General features: G+C 38.9%; 1 protein-coding gene across 7 annotated transcripts in view; it reads right to left on the minus strand.

The window, feature by feature from the left end:
* Positions 1-1,177: 1,177 nt before the first annotated feature.
* The window catches only part of LOC114050135 (signal-induced proliferation-associated 1-like protein 2), a 257,408-nt gene continuing 232,636 nt past the window's right edge, over positions 1,178-25,949 (minus strand). For 5 of the 7 annotated variants that reach the window (XM_027871715.1, XM_027871714.1, XM_027871713.1 and 2 more), the window contains exons 19-22: positions 17,875-18,006; positions 7,094-7,217; positions 2,810-2,891; positions 1,178-1,473 (exon numbers count right to left, since the gene is read on the minus strand). In XM_027871715.1, the coding sequence (XP_027727516.1) occupies positions 1,327-1,473; positions 2,810-2,891; positions 7,094-7,217; positions 17,875-18,006 (485 nt within the window). In that variant the 3' untranslated portion in view covers positions 1,178-1,326. The remainder of the gene's footprint in view (positions 1,474-2,809; positions 2,892-7,093; positions 7,218-17,874; positions 18,007-25,949) is intronic. The other 2 variants (XM_027871717.1, XM_027871718.1) reach the window with 1 other exon arrangement.

A 25,949-nucleotide genomic window follows, 5' to 3' on the forward strand; every position in this document is an offset into this window, starting at 1 on the left:
GATAAGACTGAAATGACACTGCCACCACCACCACTACCACCACCACCACCACCACCACAACAACAAACAAGATTTCTGAGGAACAGACGATTCTGATCCAAACAGAAAAATGAAAAAGTCAGAGTCCACACCCACTTGAGTATATTCATTTGTTGATTTTTTAAAACATTTATTAAAAAAGCAAAAGGTATGTTCCTCTCAAATAAAACAATTAAAAATGGTAAAGCAGTAACAAACAAATTGTATACTAGCAGCATCCAATTGTTAGAATTTTCTCTCCACTCCTCAAGTCATCTTAGCAAGTTCAGTGATTTTCGAGCTTGCTGCTAACTGCCCTCATCATCATAGTGCAGATAAAATCAAACTTTATAAAATTAACATTTTAAGGTTAAATAAGCTTAAATAAGGATGTTAAATACAAGACACTTGATCAAAGCTTCTGTACAAAGATAAACAAATTTTGGCATTGGACAAGGGAATCTTGCTGGCTCACACCATATGTGAGTTTTTCATAAGTAAGTGGTATTGTACTTGTCTTTTTCCCCCCAGTGAAGCAACTATACAAAAGTGAGCTAAGAGTTGAAGCAGACTACCCAGTGAGCCATTTACAAGGCATGTGTAGCTTTAAAAAAAATCAAAACACTGTTAATATTCAGGCACCATTTGTTCCTGCAAATAAATATATCTCTAATGTAACTGCATCCAACCTAGTGTTAAACACATCAGTGCTAACTTTTGATTTTTCAACACAGCTTTTGTGACTACTCACTATACCTCCATTCTTATTGCTATGACAATGTGATTGTGGAAATTGAACTACTGTACAGCCAAAAAAATAGAGCACCTTTTAACTTTAAAGTATATGTCTGGTTATTTGTTTTAATCTTTATCTTACAATACTGAAGCCCCAGTTACCATAGATTGCTTTAACTTCTCACCAGGTCATCTGAACTATAGTAAATCAAACCGAAACTGTTGTCCCTCTTGAAGTAAGCCCAAGCACCGTATTAGTTGAATTTAAATGAGAGGTCTAAACTGACATCGGGAATTACATTCATCTTCAAGCCAGGAATTACATTCATCTCCACACTCACGTCTGCTGCTTTCTGTTGTTCTAAGATGGCTACCATGAACGAGGTCCGTCCCTGCCCCCCCCCACCCCCCCCCCCACCCCATCCCCAAACCTTGCCTGGATGAATGGTGTTGGACAGAGCGGAAATAGCGGAAACATCTAAAAACTGATTGTAAGCACAGTTAAAAATCAGATTTTTGCTACTTCAAATGGATAGAAGCGCCAACAGCGGTTCCTGGCTAGATATCTGGAAGTTAAGATTTCTTCTCAATGGTATTGAAAAACCATTCTGTGAATTTTCTCAGTTGAGCTGCTGCTGTTTGGGATTCTTCCTGAAGTCTCATGTTGTCCTGCCTCAAGTGCTGAACTTCGGCCTGGAGAACAGCCTTGTCCTGTTTTTCCTGTTGGTGGTAGAAAAGCAATCGAGTCAGCTGAAATAGCCAATAAGCTAATATCTTGCTTTGGAGACTGTGTTTGTGATGCATTGCAGACCAAGGATTCAACTTTGAAACTTCTGCCAAGAGGTGGCCTGACTTTATCTGAAGGCTGCACCAGCAATCAAGAAAAAGGAAGACGGAAAGCCATTCTATCTCCTATATTCTACTTTGTCTGGGGGGGGGGATGGTGCGGACAGAGGGGAAGACGACATATGTATTTGAATTGCTTTAAAAATATTTGTTTTTTGTTGAAGTCCTGTGAGACTGTAATTAGAAGATATACAAACTGTACAAGACTTTTTATACTATGAACTATATCTATTTAAACCTACAAAACTGGTAGCAATATAGTTAGGATGATAAAATAAATAGTTGGACATTTCATTCCCACTTTGTTAATTGGTTATACCTTGTTTTCATGACCTTACTGAAAGAATACACACGAATACACACACACACACACACAGCTAAAATATTCAGGATTTCAGAAGCTTCACCTCTAACCTTTTAAAAGTTGGTGTGTCACGCGACACAAAGTGCCAACTGGCAACATTCCTTTTTTTATAAAGGAGATGGATTAAGTCTTGACCTGGGGTGAGGGACCTGTGGAGGTAGGGAGGGGGTGGGATAAGATGTGGCGACACCAGCTGGTCCTGACCATTACCAAAAGAAATGAGTTCTAACTCTCATGTTAACATATCCTTGATTTCTATACAGGAGAAGCTAACTGCACACAGAGTGAAGTTCGAGGCCTATGTGTTGAAGGCCTCAAAGATGCCAGCTGAGTATTCCCAGGCCCCTTGGCAGGCATCAGTCTATCTTCTGCCAGCTGACAAAATGCAATCTCAGTAAATACTTGTTGAATTGGGATGAAAAGTGCTGGATGGTTACAAGGGTTGGCTCATGGGCTGCTTTACTTAATCTCTTATGGAGCGGCCTTGGCTATACTCGGGGCTTATCCCTATTTGGAGTTAAAGCCTCCAAAATTTAACCTTTATCTCCCTAAAGATACATACTGGATGCCCTCTCTTTACCACCCCCAACGAATCTACCCACACCCAAGGAAAAAAAATCTTGGTGTAGTTTTAAACTATTGAAGCTTAAAACCGCACTAAGACTTTTGGGACAATTTGGATATCAATCCCTGCTAAAAATGAAAGGGGTCGCAGGAAAATCTAAAATATCAATTAATCCAATCCATGAAACACTTAACAAGTACATGGCATGCACACTATGCTATAGATGTATTACAGCCAACATCACTGGCAATAATATGTGAGCTGACGAGAGACTGCTTTACCTTCCGGAGGTCAGTCTGAAGTTGTCGAAGAATCAATTCTAGTTGATTAACTTTTCCAGTCAAAGTTGATGGAGAACGCTCCCTATCAATTGATATAATAGAGTAAGGAAGGATGAAGTCAAATGTTAAAATTCAATCATTATTTCTTTTTCTTTTTTTTTCTTTAAAACTTAACTGAAAATGATTTATGTGATTATAGCTCAGGTCAAAAAGAAAAAAAAAATGATCCTGAACCAACCAGGCTACTAACTAGGAAACATGCTGTTATGTTTTCCCCACTAAAACTCTGCCCTGAGTTTCTATCTACTAAACAAGTATTCATATTTTCTCCAGGTAGCATGTGTCTGGGAAGGAAGCCAAGACCTCAATCAACTCTTAGTAGACTTAAAGGGACATTGAAGCTAGCTAGCCCCTCTCTCTCTTTTGGTTTGATAAAAGAATATTTTATTTTATAAAATAACTTCCCTAAGATTATTTTATATATCAAGTGTCCTGAGTACATTTAATATATGATTCTGCTTACAAAAATTCTCTTTATGGAGTATACATAAAGAGCATTATGGTTCAGGTTGGGGATTGAACTATATGACTTCTGAAGCCCCTCCTAACTTAAAGGTACTACAATCCTAACACACCTTATCCTGAAAATAAGACATACTTATATTTGGCATTGTTAATTTCTTTTAAAATATTTTAAAAATAATTTTTTAGATCTTTTGCTTTTATATAACCTACATTTCTCACTATGATCCCTCCTCTATCCTCTCCCAAAGAGCAATCTTTATACTAAGAGAAAAAAATTACACAAAACCAAATAATATATAAAAAAAACTGATATTATGTAGCATTCCATGGTCCCAATCTCTGCAATAAGGGTGCTGAAGTGTCTTCTCACATCTTTTCTTTGGGACCAAATTTGAACATTAAAATTTCATAGAATTGCTTCCTTTGTAATTGTTCTTTCCTCTAACATTACCGTAGTCACTGTATATATTGTTTTCCTGGCTCTATTTACTTCATTTTTTTATCAGTTCATATAAGTTTTTCCATACTTCTCCACAGTCACTATATCTTACAGCACAGTAATACTCCACTACCTTCATGTACCACAATGTATTTAACCATTCCCCAATCAATAGGCATCTAGTTTGTTTCCAGTTCTTTGCTAGTACAAAAAAGGACTGCTATAAATACTCTGATGAACATGGGGGCCTTTTTTTTTTTTTTTTGGCAAGGCAATCTGGGTTAAGTGACTTGCCCAGGGTCACATAGCTAGTAAGTATCATGTGTCTGAGGCTGGTCGTCCTGACTCTAGGACCGGTGCTCTATCCACTGCACCACCTTGCTGCCCCTTACATGGGGCCTTTCTTTGTGTCACTGACCTCCTTGGGATATATGCCAATAATAGAATCTTGAGTCAAAGGGGATAGACATTTAATTATTTTCTTTGCACAAGAATTTTGAATTCCAAAGTAGTCCTCGCTTTTTACAGAGGGAAAAAACAAAACAAAACAAAAAAACAAAAACAAAAAACTGAGGCACAAAGAGTTGACTGATGTAATTTGCCCACGGTCACACAAAGCTATTCAGTGTCTGAGATGAGATCTGAACCCAGACCTTCCTGATTCCAAGTTCAGTCCCCACTCCATTACACCACTATGGTCTCTCTTCCAAAGGATTTTAAGCAACACATTGCTAGACAGTGGGTAAAGAGGCTGCCCTGGGAACCAGACAATGGACTAAGGGTTTCTGACTCATCTCCTCCTCTTTTACAGGAATACTCTGAGGACTCAGTAAGTAAAAAAAAAAAATGCAAATTCCCCTTGCCAGTGGCTCAAGTTCCCAGGAGACAGTATTAGGAGGAGTGATGATAGCTGTCTTCCAGTATTTGAAAGCCTGTCAAGTGGAAGAGGAGCTAGGATGACTCTTTTGGGCCCTGGAGGGTGGAACCAGGACCAGGGCTAGAAGATGCAAATGAGAACTGCCCAGGAGCCGGTCCACCTCAGGAAGTTGTGGCTCCCTCTCCCTGGAGTCTGTTGGTTTGTTTATTTATCTAACCTGACCAGGGATGATGGCAAAGGACTCCTGTCAGGGTGAGGGTCTGAGAAGATGACGTGCAGGTGATTGTGCAGGAAGGAGGTAACGTATTTGTTCATATGCCACAAACCTAGCTGGGGAAATGAGGAGGCTGGCTCTCCCACCATAATGCAGATTATACATGGTGGGGTCATTAGTCAGGATCACAGGCTAAAGGTTATGGGGGGGGGAGGGGGCTGCAGTTGTGGATGGATTTGCCTGCTCAGCAGTGGAGGCAGATGGAGAGCTGGCAAGTGAATGACAGACCAGCAAGGTGTTTCTGCCTGGTGCCAGGACGGTGATTTAGGTGGCAGACTTTGACTCTCAATGACGTCACTTCTCTCTGTCACTGAAGTCCTTCCCTTCTAAGACAGGCTACCAGAGGCATCTCCTTAAATTCTCTGTACAAGTTTATGTGTCTCGGCAGGCAGTGGACCTGCTTGCCAGGTGCGGCAGGGAGTAATCATTTGTATGGCACCCGCTTTGTGTCAGGAAGTGTACAAAGCACTTTTCCCAAATATTGTCTCATATGCTATGATATCATTATTATTATTATTATTCTCATTTTAAATGATGAAACAGAGGAAAACAGGGGTTAAAGTGACTTGCCCAGGGTCAAACCCATCTAAAGTCATAATGTCAGGTGCTTGCTTAGCCTAATTTGGTTTCTTATTTGGGTTCTTAAAGCCAGAGAAATTGTATCTGTGTGAAAATTATTCTCTTGCCTGGACTGAAGTGCTTTATATCTGTCCCAAACACTGGTTACATCAACAGAAACTGAATGTTAATTCACAAGGAAAAATAATGGCTGGGAATGAGATTCCAGACACCTTCTGGATCAAAGACTCTCAGCTGTTTAAATTGGAACCTACGCTGAAGTCTGTACAGGTGAATTTTTGAGCCAGTTGTTGCTCAGATATTCTGTCCCTGAAGTCTACCTGAAGTGGATTGCTGGAGAATCTCACATTCCAATGGGACGGGAGCAGGGGTGTACTCCCAAACATTTAGTAACTGGTTTGGGAGAGGCGCACTTTTAAGTTTAATCTGCATGAACATTTTATCCATTGCTTTCTTAAGTTTAGACAACCAACAAAATAATATAAATCAATAATAATAAATATAAATATAATAATAAAAACCATAAAATCAAGCACTGATTTGTAACATTTGTAACATTTGTTGATTTGTGAGAGGTAAAAGCTCACTATGAAAATTTTAAAATTGGCTCTTGTGAACTGGTTCAGGTTGACTCCAGCACATCCCTGGATGGCAGAACACCTATCACTGTGTATTTAACCTTAAAATGTTAATTTTATAAAGTTTGATTTTATCTGCACTATGATGATGAGGGCAGTTAGCAGCAAGCTCGAAAATCACTGAACTTGCTAAGATGACTTGAGGAGTGGAGAGAAAATTCTAACAATTGGATGCTTCTAGTATACAATTTGTTTGTTACTGCTTTACCATTTTTAATTGTTTTATTTGAGAGGATCATACCTTTTGCTTTTTTAATAAATGTTTTAAAAAAATCAACAAATGAATATACCCAAGTGGGTGTGGACTCTTTTTTATTTTTCTGTTTGGGTCAGAATCGTCTATTCCTCAGAAATCTTATCTGCTGCTGTTGGTGGTGGCGGTGGTGGAGTTATTTCAGTCTTGTCGATTCCAGGACTTTATTGACAGCACTGTCCTCTTCCTTTCTAAAGATCTTGTGGATTATTTTGTAAATGAAAATTAGCCTTTCCTTATGGAAAGACTCAAGGTCTGAAAACTTTCCTCATTCTAGGTCATTTGTTAAAAAAAGGAAATAAATTTACACCCAATGTTCTTTTTAGGCTACTGCTCTCTGAAGGGGATGCTCAAGATTTCTTTTAAGAATAGGAGTAGAGAGGGCAGCAAGGTGGTGCAATAGATAGAGCACCGGCCCTGAAGTCAGGAGGACCTGAGTTCAAATCCGGTCTCAGAGCAAACACTTGACACTGACTAGCTGTGTGACCCTGGGCAAGTCACTTAACCCCAATTGCCTAAAATAAATAAATAAATAAATGGGAGGAGAAAACCAGGTGGGCTTACATTAATTTAAAAAAATATGCTACCATGACTTCTAAACCAAAACAAAAATGGACAAGTCAGAAGGATATGACTTATCTCGGTCCCCTGTCCTCCCCTCTTCCACCCAGTCCCTACTCCCTATAAAAGGTTACTTACCCATCTGTATCCATGAAATCTTTCCCATTGGCTGGGTCTACACATAAAGATAACTCTTGGGTTCCCTCCAAGCCCTGCATATGCTGCATATCTGTCAGGGTGCAGAAGGACGCTACTCTCTGATCTAGAGAGGGAAAGAACAGACACAAGGCTTTTGATTAGCTACAATTAGGTTAGGCAACATTTCCTACTGAAAATGAATCCACAGGCTAATGTTCAAACAGTTGGCCTTAAAAAAAATAAAGCCCACAAACTAGTTCTAGTTAAATCCTGTTTTGGTTTAACCAGGCAAGCCATCACACATCCTGAAAACATTATGGTTGGTTGTCCTTGCCAGCCAGAGCAGCATATACATATCAGAGCTATGAGGATGGAGCTATTGTAGCAAAATGCTTTCTTAAATCCTCAGCGCCCAAAGTGTTCACTTTTTCGTGGAATGAATTTGTTTGCTAAGTTCATGCTCATTTATAAAAAATTAGAAGACTGGTCTTCTTAAAATGCCTGATCCTATCTATCCCCTCCCCTTCCCTAAAAAACAAAAAACAAAAACAAAAACCAAAAACCAAACCAATGGGAAAGACAATTTGAGCCACAAACGACAGGGTCCACCTTCCCTTTTGCTTTCCCAACCCTCAGAGCTCGGATAACCATGCAGACGTGCAGACATTAGCAATATAAAGGAAAGTTTACGAAGCATCACGAGCCAAAACGATCAACCCCAAACCATCACCTAGATAGGCTGTGTGGTGACAGACCAGACCAAGCTCTTCATCTGAGTCAAGACCTGTAATAAGATTTAGAATTTTCCTATGAACAAGATCTCTAGACTCGAGAATCTCTGGAGCCCTTATGAGGCTCAAATAATTGTCACATCAAATGCAAATCATGCTCATTAAAAAAAAAAATCCAAGAAGCCCTCAGTGCTTGTAAAGCCAATTTTTATGTAATGCTAACCATGCTGGTTATATTCTGCATTTTTTACGGGGCTGCCCTGGTCTTAGAAAAAAGGCACCCCCCCCCCCCCACACACACAAGAAAGTGTGAATACACACCACTTTTTAAGGTTTAGTTAAATGACACACCTGGACATCTCACTCTATACACATGGAAATTAGGAAAACTAAGAGATAAATGGTGTGATCCAAATACTAAAAATTTAAAGGAATATCAAAGTGAATAAGATTTCCAATATTTAATAACCATAACTGCTTCTATAGTCTAATTTGATCACAAAGCCCAGCTAGCACTGACAAGTTGTAAGATACCAACTCAACATTTAAGAAGCTAAGGTACATGGGGGAATATGATAAACATGACAACAGAGACTGGCACACCCAACCGATGAGGACATTCATGGAAAGGGACTAGTGTGGGGATACTGGAATGGTATTCATAAAAGGGTTCACTTATATGAAGAGGTAGGGGGAAAAAAGGCAGACGAGTATCTACTGAAGCCATTTTCCTTTTTCCACCGATATGCCCTTTCTTCAAGTCACCAGGTTTTTATGCAGGATTCAGGGAGTAGAAAGCAGGTGTATTTATGCTGCTGCAAACTTTCTTAGGTGATTTGATTAATGGCCAGGAAAAGATATTTGGATGCATGTCAGTGGTTCTTTGCTCTTAATTTATTCCCACTCTACTTTCCTCCCTGGCTGCTGAGTGAGCACTTCTAATGAGACCTCTGACTTGTTGGGTTTATGGAGGGTCACCAACTTTTAGTTAATTAAAATGGATGGCAATATCAAAGGTTGCTTGTAGTCTCTGCGGCAAACCATGGACTCCAAAGCTGCTAACACAGTGCTGTGAACCCAGCAGGCAGTAATATGTTCCTGCTGACCAAAAAAAAAGTTGTACAAAGGGCAGGCAGAACCATTAACAAAACAACAGATTTTCAAATAAAGTGTGATTTCCTTCTTCCTAAAAATGACTTTCTAAAACCAGAACCCCAAGCCTACCTTAGATATCTACGTGCTTCAATCATTTCAAGTCAACTTCTATATTATGAGAGTTTCATACAAAGCCATAATTTAAGAGTGGCTACTTTTATACATCAATTTCTTTGGAAAAAAGCAAATTGTGTTCTGTAGTTTCTAACTTGATACTGGAAGCCATTTGGCTTTTATAGATCAGAGAACGATATTTGTAGGTGAATAATAAATATACAATGTTTGTAACAACCATGGTAAAATCTGATTCTTTTATAATACAATGATAATAAAGCTGAAATTATTCTATCATCACCAAATGTATTTTACATTTCAGAATGAATATAAATGAGGAGAAAAGGAAATGGTGTCTGGCAGAATGTGTGAATAAAGATGATTCTTAGGCCAATGTACCTCCCTGCAATATATGCAATTTAAAAAAAAAAGCATTTGACTGAATCACTCATGTTTTCTGCATTTCAATAATGAAAAGAAGCCCTTTTATTTGGGGTGTTTAAGAGATGTCCTAAAAAGGAAAGCCTTGTGGTTGAAATGAAGACAACCCCCCCAAAAATGAGACAGCAGTCAAAAAGGGAAGAATAATAGGGGGCAGCCCAATGAACTTCTCACACTTGGGCCGGGATGGGCCCCTCCAAACTGGGGCAGTCCCTGAACCCCCTTATAACAGGGCCAGAGCTGACACTTCCAAGCTTGGCATACTTCCTGCTGGGTCCAGGATTAACATCTCAAAGTGGGGTAGGGAAGGGACAAGGAAGGGATATGGCCATGGATGCTGCCAGGGAACCTCATCTCTAAGACAGTGTTCATGATGGTCGAGGACTCAGCTATGGGGAACTTAGGTAGTCCAAGGGTTAGGTCATTTGGCTAAGATGGTGGTGACTGCTCAGTTCATTTAGGAGGTGATGGCCAAAACGGCTTAAAGGTTTTGTTAGGGGGTAGGAGTAGGGAAATAGAGGGGGAGATTCGGTTCAGGCAGGAAGACTGGCTTCCCAGCCCTGAGGCTATAGGCAAGGAGAAACCAATGGAGTAGGAGTATGGAAATCTCTTGCAAAGAATGTTTCAAGTATAAAAGTTTCTAGATGTGAAGGATTTCAGAGAAGAAAGAAAAGGTTAGTAAGAGATTGGAGGAGAAACGACGAGTGAGGAATTGATGGCTTGTTGGATAAAGAAAGACTATACCTGAAAAACCAGGTTTTCCTTTCCCACAAAAAAAAATAACAATGAGGCCCAGATCAAGCTATTCTACCATCACAGGGTACATTTTATATCTTACTGTGAATATAAAGGAAGTAAAGGTGATGACACATTGTAAAGAAAGAGTGAATCAAGATAATTCTTGGGCCAATATATATGTATATGTATATACATACATGTATGTATGTGTATATATGTTTGTGTACATGTATGTATATGTATATACGTGTATTCATTATATATACATATACGTGTAATTTAAAATTTTTGACTGAATCATGTCTTCATCACATTAATAATTTCTTCACCCATTAGGATGTGTAACTGGGGCTGCAGGGAGCACAGTAGGATCAAAGAGTTAAAGGGAGAGCTTGAAGATACCCTAGCAGTCCTCTAGTTCAACCTCCTCATTGTAGAAATGAAGCAGCTGCATTTCAGAGAAGCCAAATATTCACCAAGGTCAAGCAGGGTATGTACTAAGTGGCAGACCTAGGATTCGAATCCAGGTCTCTGTCTCTAGCTACAATGCTCCATTTCTCAATATGTTATCACACTGCCTCCCCATGATTCAAAGTATCTGACCAAAAAGAAACAAAAAAGTCTTTATCTCCTTTGCATTTGTATATTTGCAACTTAGTCAATAGAGATGTTTTCTGGTGACAAACTAAAATTCAAAATGATAATTCCTTGAGGAAAAACAGGGCCTTCATGGACAAAAAACAGAGATCCAGAGAGATTACATTCTGTTTTTACTTTGGGGGACTATGGGATTTTGGAAGAGAGTTTTACATTGAATATGTCAGATTTAGTAAGTTAAAATGACAAAAAGATATCTTATTCAATAAAGGGATAGAGCAAGTCTTTCACTGATACAGGGAATTCCTGGGTGAAGCAACTCTCTCTACCAAGGCAAATCAGCACTTTCTCTGTAATGTATATATTTAGAGACTGCCTAGGGTACTGAGAAACACAGCTAGGCTGGGTCACAGGCAGAAACCTGAATCCAGTCCTCTGTCGGCTAACATGCCTTCTGTCCACCAAGCTGCCTCTGATGAAGGGGATATTTAAACACAGACAGTAACTTGTAAATTACTTTAAAAAACAATGAGTCTACTTCATCCTCAGATTCTAGTGTCTACAGGATACCATCTATGATGACCACTGTTTAGCAACATCTGACACTTAGCTTCAGGATTGTCTAATGCATAGGGTAAGCCAAAAAACACAGGTGTGAGGTATGATCTTAATTCACAAGGTCACTATCATTGGAGATACAACCACCCAATGAAAGCACAAATAATGATCTGATTTGCAGTCTACTCTACATCTTGTATGCACTGACTATTCTTTTAAAGAGACATCCAAGCCTATGACAGAAATTAGTTTAGTGCTGCAACAAATCTTTTAAAAGCATTTTTCTTCTTGAAAACCTTTTAAGACATATCATGATAATTCATTTATTACCACAAAGCACTCTGCCTATAGGAGGTACTTTTAATAAATGCTTGTTGAATTGAATTGAAAATGGAGTATATTTACTAGAAAAGGATTTTTTTTTAAATAGAAAATTATCCTCTTTCAATCTAGATTAGGTTCAGGTAAGAGCAAAGAACAGGCCAGGCCAAAAGTAATGAAAAACAAACCTTCTATTCCCATAAATGGAGCATTTTATGAATGTACGCACCAAGATTTACAAATCAAAGAAAAGGTGGCTCTTTCTAGCCATATTTAGAAAACTTAACATATTAGTAATGAGTACAATTGTCTGATCTTAATAAACAGGTCATAGCTGACTTCAACAACTATTTAGCAAAGAATAAAGTAGAGTTTCTGAATCAAGAAGTCCATGCTGATATATGTGTGTCTATGTAAATATACACATATATATATTCTAATTTCTGTCATTAGTCACCACTTACACAACACTTCATGTCTGAAAAATTATTTTAAAGTAGGCATGTTGGTTTTGTTTTATTTTAATATATAAGGCATACATATAAATGTGTATATGAATAAATGTTTTCAAGACAACATGCAAGAAAACTCAACCTTTACAAAAAAGTCCATTTAAATAGCTATGACAAAACTCATATACTTTACTTTTGAAACATAACATACTCTTTAAGTCAGGGAAATATATATAATACATATCAGAAAGATTTCCATGAAAAATAGTAAAACATTAAAAAAATTGCATTTAAAAAGAGTAACCTTCATCTATCCGGAAACATTTTTTTTTTTTAGGCAATTGGGGTTAAGTGACTTGCCCAGGGTCACACAGCTAGTAAGTGTTAAATGTTTGGTCTGAGGCCAGATTTGAACTCAGGTCCTCTTGACTTCAGGGCCAGTGTTCTATCTACTGCGCCACCTAGCTGCCCCCAGAAACTTTATTTTTACAGAAAAAAAATTCCCATATTGCCCAGAACCACGCCACAATGCCATTTCCTGGACATGCCCAAATCATGCCACCACTGCCTTCCTTCCTACCTTCCATTTGTGTGTTTTCTTCCAGTCTTTCCACCTTAGAATATAAGTTCTTTGAAGTCTGAGATTAACTCATTTGCTCCTATTTGTATGGCTAACACTTAAGAGTGTCTGGTCTACTGTGAGTGCTTGGTAAATGCTTCATTCATTCATTCATTCATGTATGTCATATAAATAAAGTGTTTGAACAAGTTTCCAAAAGTCCAACAACAATTTAAGGAAAAAAGTTGTAATTCTCTTTCCTAAAACCTCTGACTAAACTTGTATTTCTAATCTTTAACTAAATAAAATCATTTTCTTTTACTTGGTTTCATTGTGATTTTTTATTTGACTTTCTCATTGTTGCCACATTGTAAAGACTCAGAATCTAATAAGAACAAGGATATAAAAATAGCATTATAAAGAAGTTTATGGATGTTATTACCTCATTTCATCCTCATAACAATCCTGGAAGGTAGGTGCTATTACTATCCTCACTTTACAGATGAGGAAACTGAGACTGAGATTGCCCAGGATCATATAGCTACTGAGCATCTCTAGGCATGATTTGAATTCAGGCCTTCCTGACTCCAAGGACAGCACTCTATTCATGGCACCAGTTAGCTATCTCATAACTCACAATAGCAATAATAACAACAACAATAAAATTAATAAAAGCTAATTGAGGATAGCTGACTAGAAGATATCAGCTGACAATCATGGCAGGAAGCACTCCACATTTAATCTGGTCTTCTTTGCTCTTCCTCATAAACAACACTCTCCTGCCTCTATGTCTTTTGGCTGGCTTTCTTACATGCCTAGAAATACTTTAGTCTCAATTCTACCTCATAGAATTCCTTGCTTTATTTAAGAAAAAAGCCCAAGTGACATCATTTCCCTCATTTCCCCAGCTGCTCCTGCTGGCTCCCAATTACTTTATGTTTTTCTTATGTTCTGTACATATTTGTGGATGGATATGCAAGAATACATTCTCCTTTGATAGAATATAAGCTTTTTGAGGGCAGGGTTTGTTTCATTTATCTTTGTATTCCCATCTCCTAACACATGCTTGTTGATTGATATGAAAACTGGGGTAAGAGCAAGATAAAGACCCAACACCAACTTTTTTTTTTTAAATCATTAAGATTTAGATCTGGATCTTATAGGTCCATCTAGTGTAACCTTCTCATTATACAGATGAGGGAAACAGAAAGGTTATCAGAGATTTGAATCCCAAACCTCTGGCTACAAGTCCAGTGGTCTTTCTGTCATACAACACTCTTTTCCAAATAATTAACATTCTCCTATGATGGTGAAATGGGTCATATGAAAAAATATACAGTGTCCCAAATGTCTTCATGGAGTTTTAAGCTTAGGAAAACAGGAAATGGGGTGTGGCATTTTCTGTATTTCCCTTTAAAAAGCTTTCCCTTTAAGAACCAAACCATTAAGATACTTGTCAACATCCAGGTTTGGACACATTGGAATCAGATGGAAATCAAGCTCTACAGTGTAATCTCAGATAAAATTGGTATTGAAAAAAATTGATTACCCAAATATCTATAGTAACAACTTCTCATCTGAATTTTCATAAGAATATGGTCCTAAGCTGGCATGTTATAACAGTTAAGATTAACAAGGATTTCATATCTAGTTTTATTAGGTATCACTTTTTGTCCATAGGTAGCAACATTTGATTTTTCCTTTAAATAATCATCGAATATTTTTTATCAGGGGGCAGTTGGTAGCACAGTGGATAGAGTGCTGTACCTGGAGTCAGGAAGACTCATCTTCCTAAATTCAAATCTAGATACAGGCACTTATTAGTTGTGTGATCCTGGACAAGTCACTTGTCATAAAGTCACAACTCATTTTGCCTCAGATTCATCTGTAAAATGAGCTGGTGAAGGAAATGGCAAACCACACCAGTACCCATGCCAAGAAGACCCCAAATGGGTTCACAGTCATATACAATTGAAAGGACTAAACAACAACAACAACAACAATTTTTAAATCAATTTCCATTAAGATGACCTAGAACTTGAGAAGTGTAAAAAGTAGACTGACCAATTCCTTTCCTCATAGCAAAAATAATCGCACATGTTCTTCCCATTTGGAAAACAATCTTCCTAGGGCTTTTAGTAACCTAGTAAGTACTCTGTTCTTTCATTTAGCTTAATGTCAACCCATAAACCATATTATACCTCTAGCTTAAACTCTTTGATCTCCATTTTAGAGAAATGGAAGGAACCCTAAAGATCCAGCCCAACACCCTCATTTTATAGATGAAGAAACTTAGGCCTAGGGAAATTGACTTACAATGAAAATCTCAAAAAAGGTATAATAGCATTAATATACCACCATTATCACTAACATTGAAGAACTCCAATGCCACCTCATGACAGCTGTGACCCTAGTTTCTCGTAGGCTATGCCAGAAGAGCTCAAGTTTGGGCAGGTCCTGCCCAAGCTAGAAAGACTTCAAGTATATGCTTGGTGATCAACTCCATGTCTGTTATTCAATAACTAGCTGGAGTAGGTTGACAAAGTCTCTACCAACAGGCTCGCTTTAGGGTGTCCTACCTTTTCAGTTATGGCAGTTCTCCAAATCATCTACTAAGATATAGCTGATTCTTAAAAAAAATATTACTGTAGTTAGTTATCAAATAAGTTCTCAAAGGTATCTGCATTAAAAAAAAATAAAAATCTCAAAAGAAAAAAAAACTGGTACCACTTCATATAGTATATTGGAAGTTAGGGGAACATGATTTCTGTGCAAGGGCCTCTGCCACGGGCCCTCAAAACACCCTCAGTAGGTATCTGTTTGATCATAAGACCTATCCATGGGATTTGAGGGCCAGCAATTGGGATATCGGGCTCACAGATTTAGAGATGGAAGGGATCTTAATAGGTCACCTAGTCCAATTTCTTTATTTGGTAGATGACGAAACTGATTTGTTCGAGGTCAAGTTAGGCATAAATGGCTGAGCCAGGATTTGAACCTGGGTCCTCTGACTCAAAAGCCCATGCTTTCTCCACTGTACTACAGCCTTCTCTAGGTACACTATCAAAAAACACAGAGGAAGCCCCAAGCTTTATTCAAGATCCAAGAGTTTACATAGTAAAGTACTCCCCAGTGGATGACCCATGGGATAAAAAACAGTAATCAGTGATAACTATTATTGCTCAAACCTCTACTGCAGAGATAACCCCATTCTATCGTTCCAAGCATATGCACTCTTGGACACACGGACACACACACCCACACCCATACACACACACACACACACACACACACGCGCACACACACACGCAGAGTAAAATACCCTAGCTAACAAACAGTGCCTTGCACAGAGCAGAGGCATAATACATTCATTGAATTAAATTTGTTGAATTTGCTTCCCAGATCAGCTTTGAATTGAGGCTGGCAAAGCAATTCTGCCTTTCGCTGGTCTCCAACTTCTAGGACAGCACAAGGGAAGGGTTACTGAAAGTGCGAGGACAGACTCGAGTAAACAGGCCACAAGCCCTAGGATTTTTTTTTTTTTGTTGTGTTTTGTTGGTTTAAAAAACAACAGGGATTTTGCTTTTGATAACGCCAGAGTTGGGGCCTCATTACAAGGCAGGCAGCTGGATGCTGAAGCTCCCAAGCAGGACAAGGACTTGCAAGGCAGTTAACCAGGGAATTCAGGGCAGGCTGACTCCTTCTATGGAGGGAGCGGTTACAGCTCACACTCATTCCGCAGGGGTTTCCCCTGCCCCACCTGTGCTACATCACAGCCTTGTCTGTCTTGAGTTAAAAGAGAGAAACTTTCAAATCATCAGTACCAGATGGTGAGGGTCAGGAGAGCTGCCATTCAGAATTTTATGGAAAGCCCTTGGGAAAAGCACCTTTAGGCTTCCCTGAGATGGTTCAGAGAGTCATTGTTTTCTCCATAAATTTTGCATACTATACTGATATTTCAAACTCACCCTTGGGACCTCAGAAGCAATTTTAAACTTGGTATAAGCAAGTTGAACATCATTATTTACAATCATAGAATTTAAAGCCTGGAAGACACCTTAGGGATTATCTAGAGTAATCCTCTCATTTCACAAATAAGGAAACTGAAGTTCAGAGATGTGAACGATTTGCCTAGACAGTTATTGATATTGCTAGGAGAGGAACTCAGGTCTCCTGATTCTAAGAGCACTTTGTCCTTCGTACCAAGCTGTGCTGCTCCTCTGATACACCTCTAACTTCTGGGCCCTTCCTTTAGAGTAGCGGCTCTGCCCTTCATAGCTTGGAAGCCCTAAGAGCTTACTGAGGGGAGGAGAGGTACGGAGAAGAGGAAAGGGCTACAAATGAGTCAAGGCTAGCTGTGTTCCCCTTCCTGATGGAAATTCTAGAAAACATGGTAACTTCCACTGGCTGAGGAATCTATCAAGTATACCCTTCAAGAAGATCTGCGCGAAATCAACAAACACCTGCTCTATGTGAAGATCTGTGTCAGGCTCTAACGATATAAATACACAAAAATCTCTGCCTTCAAGGAGCCTTGGGGAATCCATTACTTTAAGAGGAAGGAATGGACAAGTCCCTTCCAGTGGCTCTGTTCTTACTCTCCACTTCTTCCTACAGAAAACACTCTGATAACATTCTTTAAAAGAATCAGCATGGACCTTTCACCAACTGACATGAAATTAGAAGCCAAAGGAAACATCTTATATATACCACAATCACATCTTAGTGGTGGAGGATGACTCTCAGACTTTCCCTGTCAATGCTTACCCTTCTTGACAAAAAATAAAAACAAAAAACAAACAAACAAAAAAAGGAGCTCCCTGCCTTAGAAAAACAATAATCACAGGATGGATTTTACAAGAGACCCTAGGGACCATATGAGTCCAAAGCACTCAACTTTTCAGATGAGAAAAGTTAGGAACAGAAGAGGAAGTGACTTGTCCAAGGTCACATGGAATTGCAACCCTAGTCTTGAGTCTCATCCTAATACCCTTTCACTCTAATCTGCACAGGCTCCCTAAGGAAACAACACTACACACAAGCTTTCCCCTCTGGGGACTAAAATACCCTAGAGTTCATCTACACAACACAAGAGCTTGATTCTAGGAAATGTACAGAAACACTGCATAGCATTAAAAAAAAAAAAAACGATCTTTGGGCCACTTTAATCTTTACCTTCAAATGCCCGTGCAGCATCCACAAGGTTGGACCAATCTAACCCTGTGGCAGTGTCTGGGAGGGGCATCAGACCTGGATCAGTGAATTTGGACTTATCCGATAAGGACCCATCGGAGAGCCAGAACTCATCTAAACAAAAAACAAAACCACAGTGTCAGTGATATCACAGAGAACTCTCTACAACATCATCCCCTTGGGAAATTCACCTACAACATCTTCTTTCCTTCCCCCTTAAGAGACATCTCCCTGCCCTCATTAAAAAAAAATCAAAAATTTAAGCTGCTGATTTCCCTAAGACACATACAGTTAAAAATAGACTCAAAAAGTTGGGGAGAAGCAGAAAACTGAAGGTTAACTAATTCAAGTGAAGTCACAGAAGAAACTATGGCAGAAAGGGAGTTAGCATTTAGACTATGTACATTATCAACATTTAGCAATGATGTTTTTCCTTGGAACCATTACCTCTGAATTCGACCTAGCCCAGCTACAGACTACAAGATTCTGGTGCCATTTTATTTTTCTGTCTAATGCTTTTAACACATAAAAAGCCTTGAAGGAAACATCTTCCAACATTGATGACTGGAAAAAGCCCTATAGTAGAGTCCATTGATTTAAGATAGAGATTTGAACAAAGTTTTATGAATTGAACCATATTAATTTCATTTAATCATGTAAATGTTCACTTGTTCATTCATTCATATAAGTATAGATGGTAAGAGGACAATTTTATTGCTGAATTATATACAAAAGACAGAGACTGAAAGTTATTTACTATATACAAAACCTGTGGTTTACTCTACTTTTCTCCATTTGTCCTAAATCAAGTGGCTTGATAATAATGAGTCATACCAGAAACACCTCCTACATATGATACTTAATGATTTATCACTCTTCCTTTGTAGGAGTTGCAATTTCTTTAAAAATGATTCTACTGCTTTGTTTTTTTATTACTCATAATGCTGAGTTCTATTTTTTTTAAAGCATTCTTTGGGTATTTTCCAGCAAACTTTGGAAGGCCTTCAACTGGACTTTCTTTTGCCTCATAATTTCCATGCCCACCCAAAAGAGTTACATGCTGATACTTGTGAATACATTTGACTAATTAGACCACTCAAAATAATGACCACCTGGCTGACTGAGCTTGCAATTAAGGAAACTCAGGGCATAATTAACAAACTACACCTGTAATTTCTGTACCCACAATTTTTGGGTAGATGAGAAATTCTGGCATCTGAACCGAGCTAGAGCATTTGGAAAATTGCCCTTATAAGAGCTTTATTAAAAGAGCAGTGAACCTTTGGAAATGAGCTTTGATGTCAGTTGTATAAGGATAGGGTGTTTGGGGCTAAAATTAACTTTCATCCTCATTCAAAAGTTATAGGCTCAGGCTTTCCTAACCTCTATTATATTTATATCTGAAAGAACTGTCAAAGGTAGCTGTTAAACTATTCACATTATGCTACCTTGCTAATCATCTTATTAACTTACTTATTTCTGCCCTTGCTCCACTGGCCCCCATTTTGAGAGGAAAAACAAAGATAATATTTTTCTAGTGTGACCCTCCCTTCTCATTTTTTTCTGCTTTGATTAAACAACCAATGCTTCAAGCAGAAGCTTCTAAAATGGGACATTCTTTGTCCTTGGCCAGGTCAAAGAGGAGCTCAATTAAATCAGCAGCTGATTCCTACTTGCTGGGAATTGGGGGAGGGGGAAAGCAGGGAAGAAAAGAAATATTCACAGGATTTGCTACTTTGCTCTCACCCTTTTTATCATCCTCTTACCTCCCTTAAAATGCAGGTATAGGAATATTTGGTCCCATGTACATGCTTAGTCCTTGTGACAGGAGGGATCAGTGGAGTTGGGGTTGCCTGCTTCTTTTAGCTTTGAGCCAAACAAGCTCCTTTCTACCATCTATCACAAGTATATGTTTAGCTTTATACACATGTACATCGAATGTGCATGCACACACACATATACGACTAACAGAGAAACTGATACAAGAAAAGGAGATTTTAAATTACAATTTATTTTGCCATTGACTGCTGTGTAACTCTGGATCACTCACTATAATTTAATGAAAAAGTAGATTCCAGATATTCATGTAAGTGTCTCTGTTTCCCCATTAGATTGTAAGCTCATTCAGGTTAAGCGAATAAATAAATTTTAGAAAATTTAAAAGTGAATAAATTTTATTGTAGAATGTTTACAAAGAAATTCCAGGGTTCTCTTAAACTTAAGTTTTATTACTGCAGGGGAAGCTTCTTCAGGTTAAAACCAAATTTGGTCACTTATGATGAAGAGATCAGAGAGTGATTTTCAGAAAGGACAAAAAACATAACAAAACAAAAACAAAAACCCTGAACCATAATAAGTTAACGATGGGACATGAAGGGCAATACCTAACGAAGCTATCAGTGGTGCTCTGGTTTTGTCATTAATTATGCCATCAATAATTTGCAAAAACTGCATTATTGGCTAGCATTTATTTAGGGCTCTAAGATCCTCACTATAGTTCTGCAAGGCAGAGACAAACTCAACTGTATGCTTCCTTATGGGGGACAGCCTTTCCAGAATACCCAATAGTAGGCTGTCCTTCTAACTGCTTTCAGTCTCCAAGAGGCCTTAAGGAATGGTGGGAAATCATATCAAGTTTATGGGGTCCTTGATCGTCACTCCATAAGTTTGCCTGCTTCCTCCCAGTTGCTGGCTGGGACATCTACTGGGACATGTACTGGTCACTGCGGAACCACTGTAGGGTCTGTCTTTTCTTCAGTCTCATCTCTCTGGGCCATTGTTGGAATTACAGCTCAGGGTTTCCCACAGCTTGTGGCACAGAGAGGTTTAGCGATCTGCCCCCAGTAGGTACCATAGGTGACCATGTGCTAGGTCACACTAATACTCTGGAGGTAAGGCAGGTAAGAAATCTTCACTTAACTGAAGGAAAACTGAGAACTACAAAGGCTAATAACATGCTTATAAAACTTGTCACTGACAAATCTAGCGACAGAATGCAGGTCTTCTGATTCCCAGTCTTGCATTTGTTCAAGGAGAGAGGAGAGGACAAAGTGCTTACTTTGTTCTGAAATTAAGTATTAAGTGTTGTAAAAATATTAACTCACTTGACAACAGTTCAACAAGGCTAGCCGTAATTCTCCTTCGGTTGAAGGCAGGTGGTCAGTCTTCTGACCATGATGAATGCAGGGGGAATGGGAACTCTGAGTCACCCTTATAATTTTGTGATGCAAGATAAATACAAATCCCAGATTTTTTCAGGACAGTTCCAATTTAAAAAAAAATAAAAATAACATAAAGGGTAGTTTTAAAATGAATTCTTACAGAAGGATTATCCTGTGTTCTGATTCTTGGCTTGGAAAAAATATTGCTTACTGGGAGGCAGAGATACTTGACTGAACAGCTGAGAGTTCATAAGAACTAAGGATGAGATTTGAAGTTTCCACAGAAAATCAACAAAAGTATGGTGGCTAAGCTAAGGCACCAGCACCTCAGTGACCTGAACACCAAAGGAGCTCCACATGGACAGGCAGCCACCTGTCTAGGCCAATCATGACCTGAAGCTTAGTGAGTGGAGAAAAATGCTGACTCTAATGATTTACAATTCTGAACTTTCTGGAGGAGCTCCTCTCTCACACCCCCCAAGGAGATTTGATACAACTCCAGAAAATGGAATAGTTAACTATTAAACCAACTGGCAGAGACAAATGTAATCATCTACTTGGAAGGGTCGTTTCCTCTTCTTTCCCTTGCCTATTGTTTCTATTCATGTCTGGTGTGGCTCCAGTTTGGAGTTCTACTCAACAATTCACTGTTTTGTTTTGTTTCGTTTTTTAAAGAAAATGTTAGTGTTTGTGCAGGTCTGCCAGATCTCCTTCCCCACTCTCCTGCCCTGCTTCTTGGCATAATGACATCGAGTCTGTGGTTTCCTGTCTATTTACAAAAGTCCCCTCACTCATATAATCCATCTTTATTAATTCCGATTTTATTATTATTATGTTATTCTGATAACAAATACTGAGTAGCTTTCTTGATAGCATTTCCTGGTAGTTGGAGATCTCAAGTTTTACAATCACTCTCCAGAAACCATAGGACACTTATCGCAGAGGACAGAGGAGAGTGAGAAATTCCAGATTAAAACAGAGAAATGATCCAACCAGCCCAATGCACTGCCTCTGGCAGAAGGATTAGGGAAATTTTAGGAAGGCACCGCCATTGCCCTTCTTGACACCAACCCTAAAGGGGGTACGATCTATTCCAAAACAACCTCAGTTTTTTTTTTTTTAATGGCCAGCATCTATCATCAGTGAACTTGACTATAACCTTATTCAATCTATTTATGTTTTTAGCCAATAGCGTCTCTCATATGTAAGGAATTCGTCAGGTTTACCAACCTCTGAATAAAGTGCATTTAAAAAAAAATTCCTCTTTCAGAGATACTAGTGCTGTAGGATTTGTTGAACAAGCCTATCCTTCCTGCTAACTATGCGCTCTTCATGACTTTGATCCCGTCTCCTCCATTCTGGTCCTCTTAAACTGAAGGAACAGTATTCTTTTTTTTAATTCTTTATACAAAAAAAAATAAAATCCCATTAAATTACTTAGGCTTAGGAATACCACTATCATTTTCCCAGTGCTCAGAATTTCCTTCCCACACATACACTTTTTATATCATCTGTATCTGACTTAGTTTCTGAAACAGCAAGTCTCAATTCTCATTTTCATGATTTGTTGTGAGTGGTCCATCATGGAATTCCCTTATTATAATCCATCTAGGATGCAGATCGTAGGAGGAACAAATACTGACCTAAATGCAAGGACAAGACCTAATCCAGAACATTTCTGTTGATGGATTGTGTTAAGAATCTCTACATCTTAAAAAGTCATTGATAAACTTATCTGGCACATTTCAGTGGCTTCAAAAAAGATGTACGAATTAAAAGTATGAACTTAAAATGCCAGGATTCAAGAGATGGAAATAGTCTGAAACAAATTAAAATTTGGGACTATTTAGATGTTATTATTTCTCTAAGCAAAGGCTCTCCCTGTGAGGAGAATGAGTAGAAACAGGCACAGGACAGCCCTTCTAGCAGTTAACTGCTGGACTTTTTCCCCTGGGTAGGAAAAACCATATATGAGTGGTTTGTTTTCGAAGAGCTGGGCTACCTGCCTCTGAGAAGACTTCGTTCCGTTTACTGTAAGCTATCTCCCCTCCTGATTACCCTTATATTGGGAAAGTAAGTGATTCCTGGACACGTTCCAGTTCAGGAGTCCTAATATTCCATACAAGATCACAGATTTTCAGCTGGAAAGGACCCCATCATCTAGTCCAAGTCCTTTATCTTACAGTTGAGGAAATTAAAGCCCATAAAAGTGAAGTGATTTGTTCTAGGTCTCATGGAGAATAGGTGGCAAAAGCTATCATGTGAACCCAGGTCCTCTGACTCCAAGTTATCCTGTGTCATATCTTATTTGTAAATAGTTATGTGCATGTTGTCTCCCCCACTGGATAGTGAGCTCCTTGAGGGCAGGAGCTGTTTTTGACTTTCTCTGTATCCTCAGCACTTAGCACAGCTCCTGGAACATAGGAGATACTCAATAAATACCTGCTGGCTCTGACTCTAGATCCCTTGCTCTTTCCATGACACTATTCTTCCTTCCAAGTACAGTCTCCAGGATGCTGGTGGGTTTGGCGAGCAACCAGCCAGTGCCAGGAAGTCTGATGGAACCAATCTTCAAGAAGGGTTACACGAAGCTAGGGCAAGTGTGTTACCTAAGTCTGAAATGTCGGATCCCCTTCCAGTCCCTGTTTGGAAACATATGCTAGGAATGCTTCTTTGCAGACTGCTCCCATTTCAAAGTGTCTACTCGTTCCCAGAGAGTCCTGACTTCTCAGGAGTCTGTTCCATGGGTCTCTTCCAAGAATCTCTGCATGACCCATAACCGAGAAAAGCTCAGAGCCATTTACATCTGCCTCGGTGGAGAGGAGACAGACTCTAGGAATCATAGAGACTGCTGTGGCCATGAGACAGAGCTATAAATCTTTAGTTCAATAAGTCAGAAACACGTCGAGGGAATTTGGGGATGGGATTTGCCATATCCTTTACAACACTCTCTACTCTTTTTCTTGAATGCATCTTGGCCTTCTATGCTGCCAGGTTTTTGGAGGGAAGAGGATATTTTAATAGTTCTGCCAAATGGGCTACCCACCAACAACAGGCAAAAAGGTCTAGCTGGGTAAATTTTGATGAAGTCTTTGTTTTTATCGCCTTGCTAAGAAAAGGGAATGAAGAAGACAGTTTGTGATTTGGGGCAGTGGCTAAAACAGCAGCATTTTAGTGAAAAACCTATTTCTCTGCCTCTGTGGTTTGGAAACAATAAGGCAGCATGAGAGTAAATATGTAATAGCATATGGGTAATGATTTTAACCAACACACACACACACACACACGCACACACGCACACGCTTTAAGGTTGACAAAGAACTCTTCATAACAAGCCTCTGAGATACACACTACACAGGGATGATGAGGATGAAGAACGGAAGGCTCACAGTAACTTGACTATACTCAAGACAACTAGAAAATGTCAGAGCCAGGATCTGAACCCAGGTCTTTGTGATACTGACTCCAATACTCTTTCCACTATACCTGTAGCCCACTGGCTGGTCTCCTCACCTCAAGTTTCTCTCCACTACAGTCCATCTACTACTCAGATATCAAATTATTTTCCTAAAGCACAAGTCTGATCATCCAATGAACTCCAGAGAATCCCTGTCATTTCCATGATCGAATATAAAATAATTTGCTCAGTGTTCAAACACCTTCATACCCTGACCCGGCTCCCTACCGTTCTAGTCTTCTTACAAGTTACCCCTATATACTGTTATGTACAATTGAGTGACAGTGGCTCCTAGCTGTCCCTTACAATGGACACTCCATTTTCCACCTCTGGGCATTTTCCCTGGCTGTCCTCCATTCTGTAATTTTTGCCCTCTTGGCTTCAAGTCCCAAATTAAATCTCATCTTCTATAAGAAGCCTTTCTCTATCCCCTTTAACACTAGTGACTTCTCTGTTGATTATCTCTGATTTAGCCTGTATGTATCTCATTTGTAGGTGGCTATTTACAGGTTTTCTCCTCCCACTGGACTGGGAATTCCTTGAGAGGAGAGGTTCTCTTTTGCCTTCCTTTGTACCCCAGCACTTTTAGCATAGTGCCTGGCAAATAGGAGGCACTTCATAAATTCTCACTGACTGACTGACTGATCACATTGCTTTCTCATCATGAAACAGCTATTATTACAAATCTTTGAAACATCACCCCAAAGCTGCAGGCAATTTATGAAACAATATAGCAGGATCTGGATCCAAGTTGTACATACATGGTATTCTTTATACCAGAAATTGGCCACCAGGTGATGAATTCCCTTTGGCCACTCATAAAATGTGGATAATTTATAGTAGGGTTGAAGATCTGTGATAGTAGAGAGAATAAAATAAAATCTTTTTGAAATGCTGAAGTACTGTGGTGAACTAAATGCAAGATGACACTAACATTCATTTAAAAGCAACTTCTTTGGAGAATGGTAGAATATTTGACCTTCATTATGTACCTTACTTTATTGTGATCAAGGAACAGTTGCAAGTGTTATTTCCATTTACATGAATGAATCCTACAATATTTAGAATATTGTATCACTAAAGTAATAGATTAGGAAACTTCAAAGGAGACAGGGATTGCTTTCAATTCAAGCTTAGAATCATAAAAATAAGCCAATATTTATCTGGTTGCTTTTACCTGGTTGTGCAAAGTGCTTTACATTTTATCTCACTTTATCCATATAACAACCCTAGGAGGTAAGTGATATTATTATCTGCATTTTACAAATGAAAGAACTGAGGCAAACATAGGTTAACTGACTTGCCCAGAGTCATATAGCTGCAGTAAGGGGCAGAGGCTGGATTTGAACTTAGCTCTTCCTGATCCCTGGTTCAGTGCTCCATCTGCTACAACAACTAGCTGTCTCACTACACACACAAACAAGTTTATCATTTCACTG

The sequence above is a fragment of the Vombatus ursinus genome, unplaced genomic scaffold (genome assembly GCF_900497805.2).
Source record: "Vombatus ursinus unplaced genomic scaffold, bare-nosed wombat genome assembly UNPS02014798.1, whole genome shotgun sequence".
In the NCBI taxonomy this organism is placed as follows: domain Eukaryota; kingdom Metazoa; phylum Chordata; class Mammalia; order Diprotodontia; family Vombatidae; genus Vombatus; species Vombatus ursinus.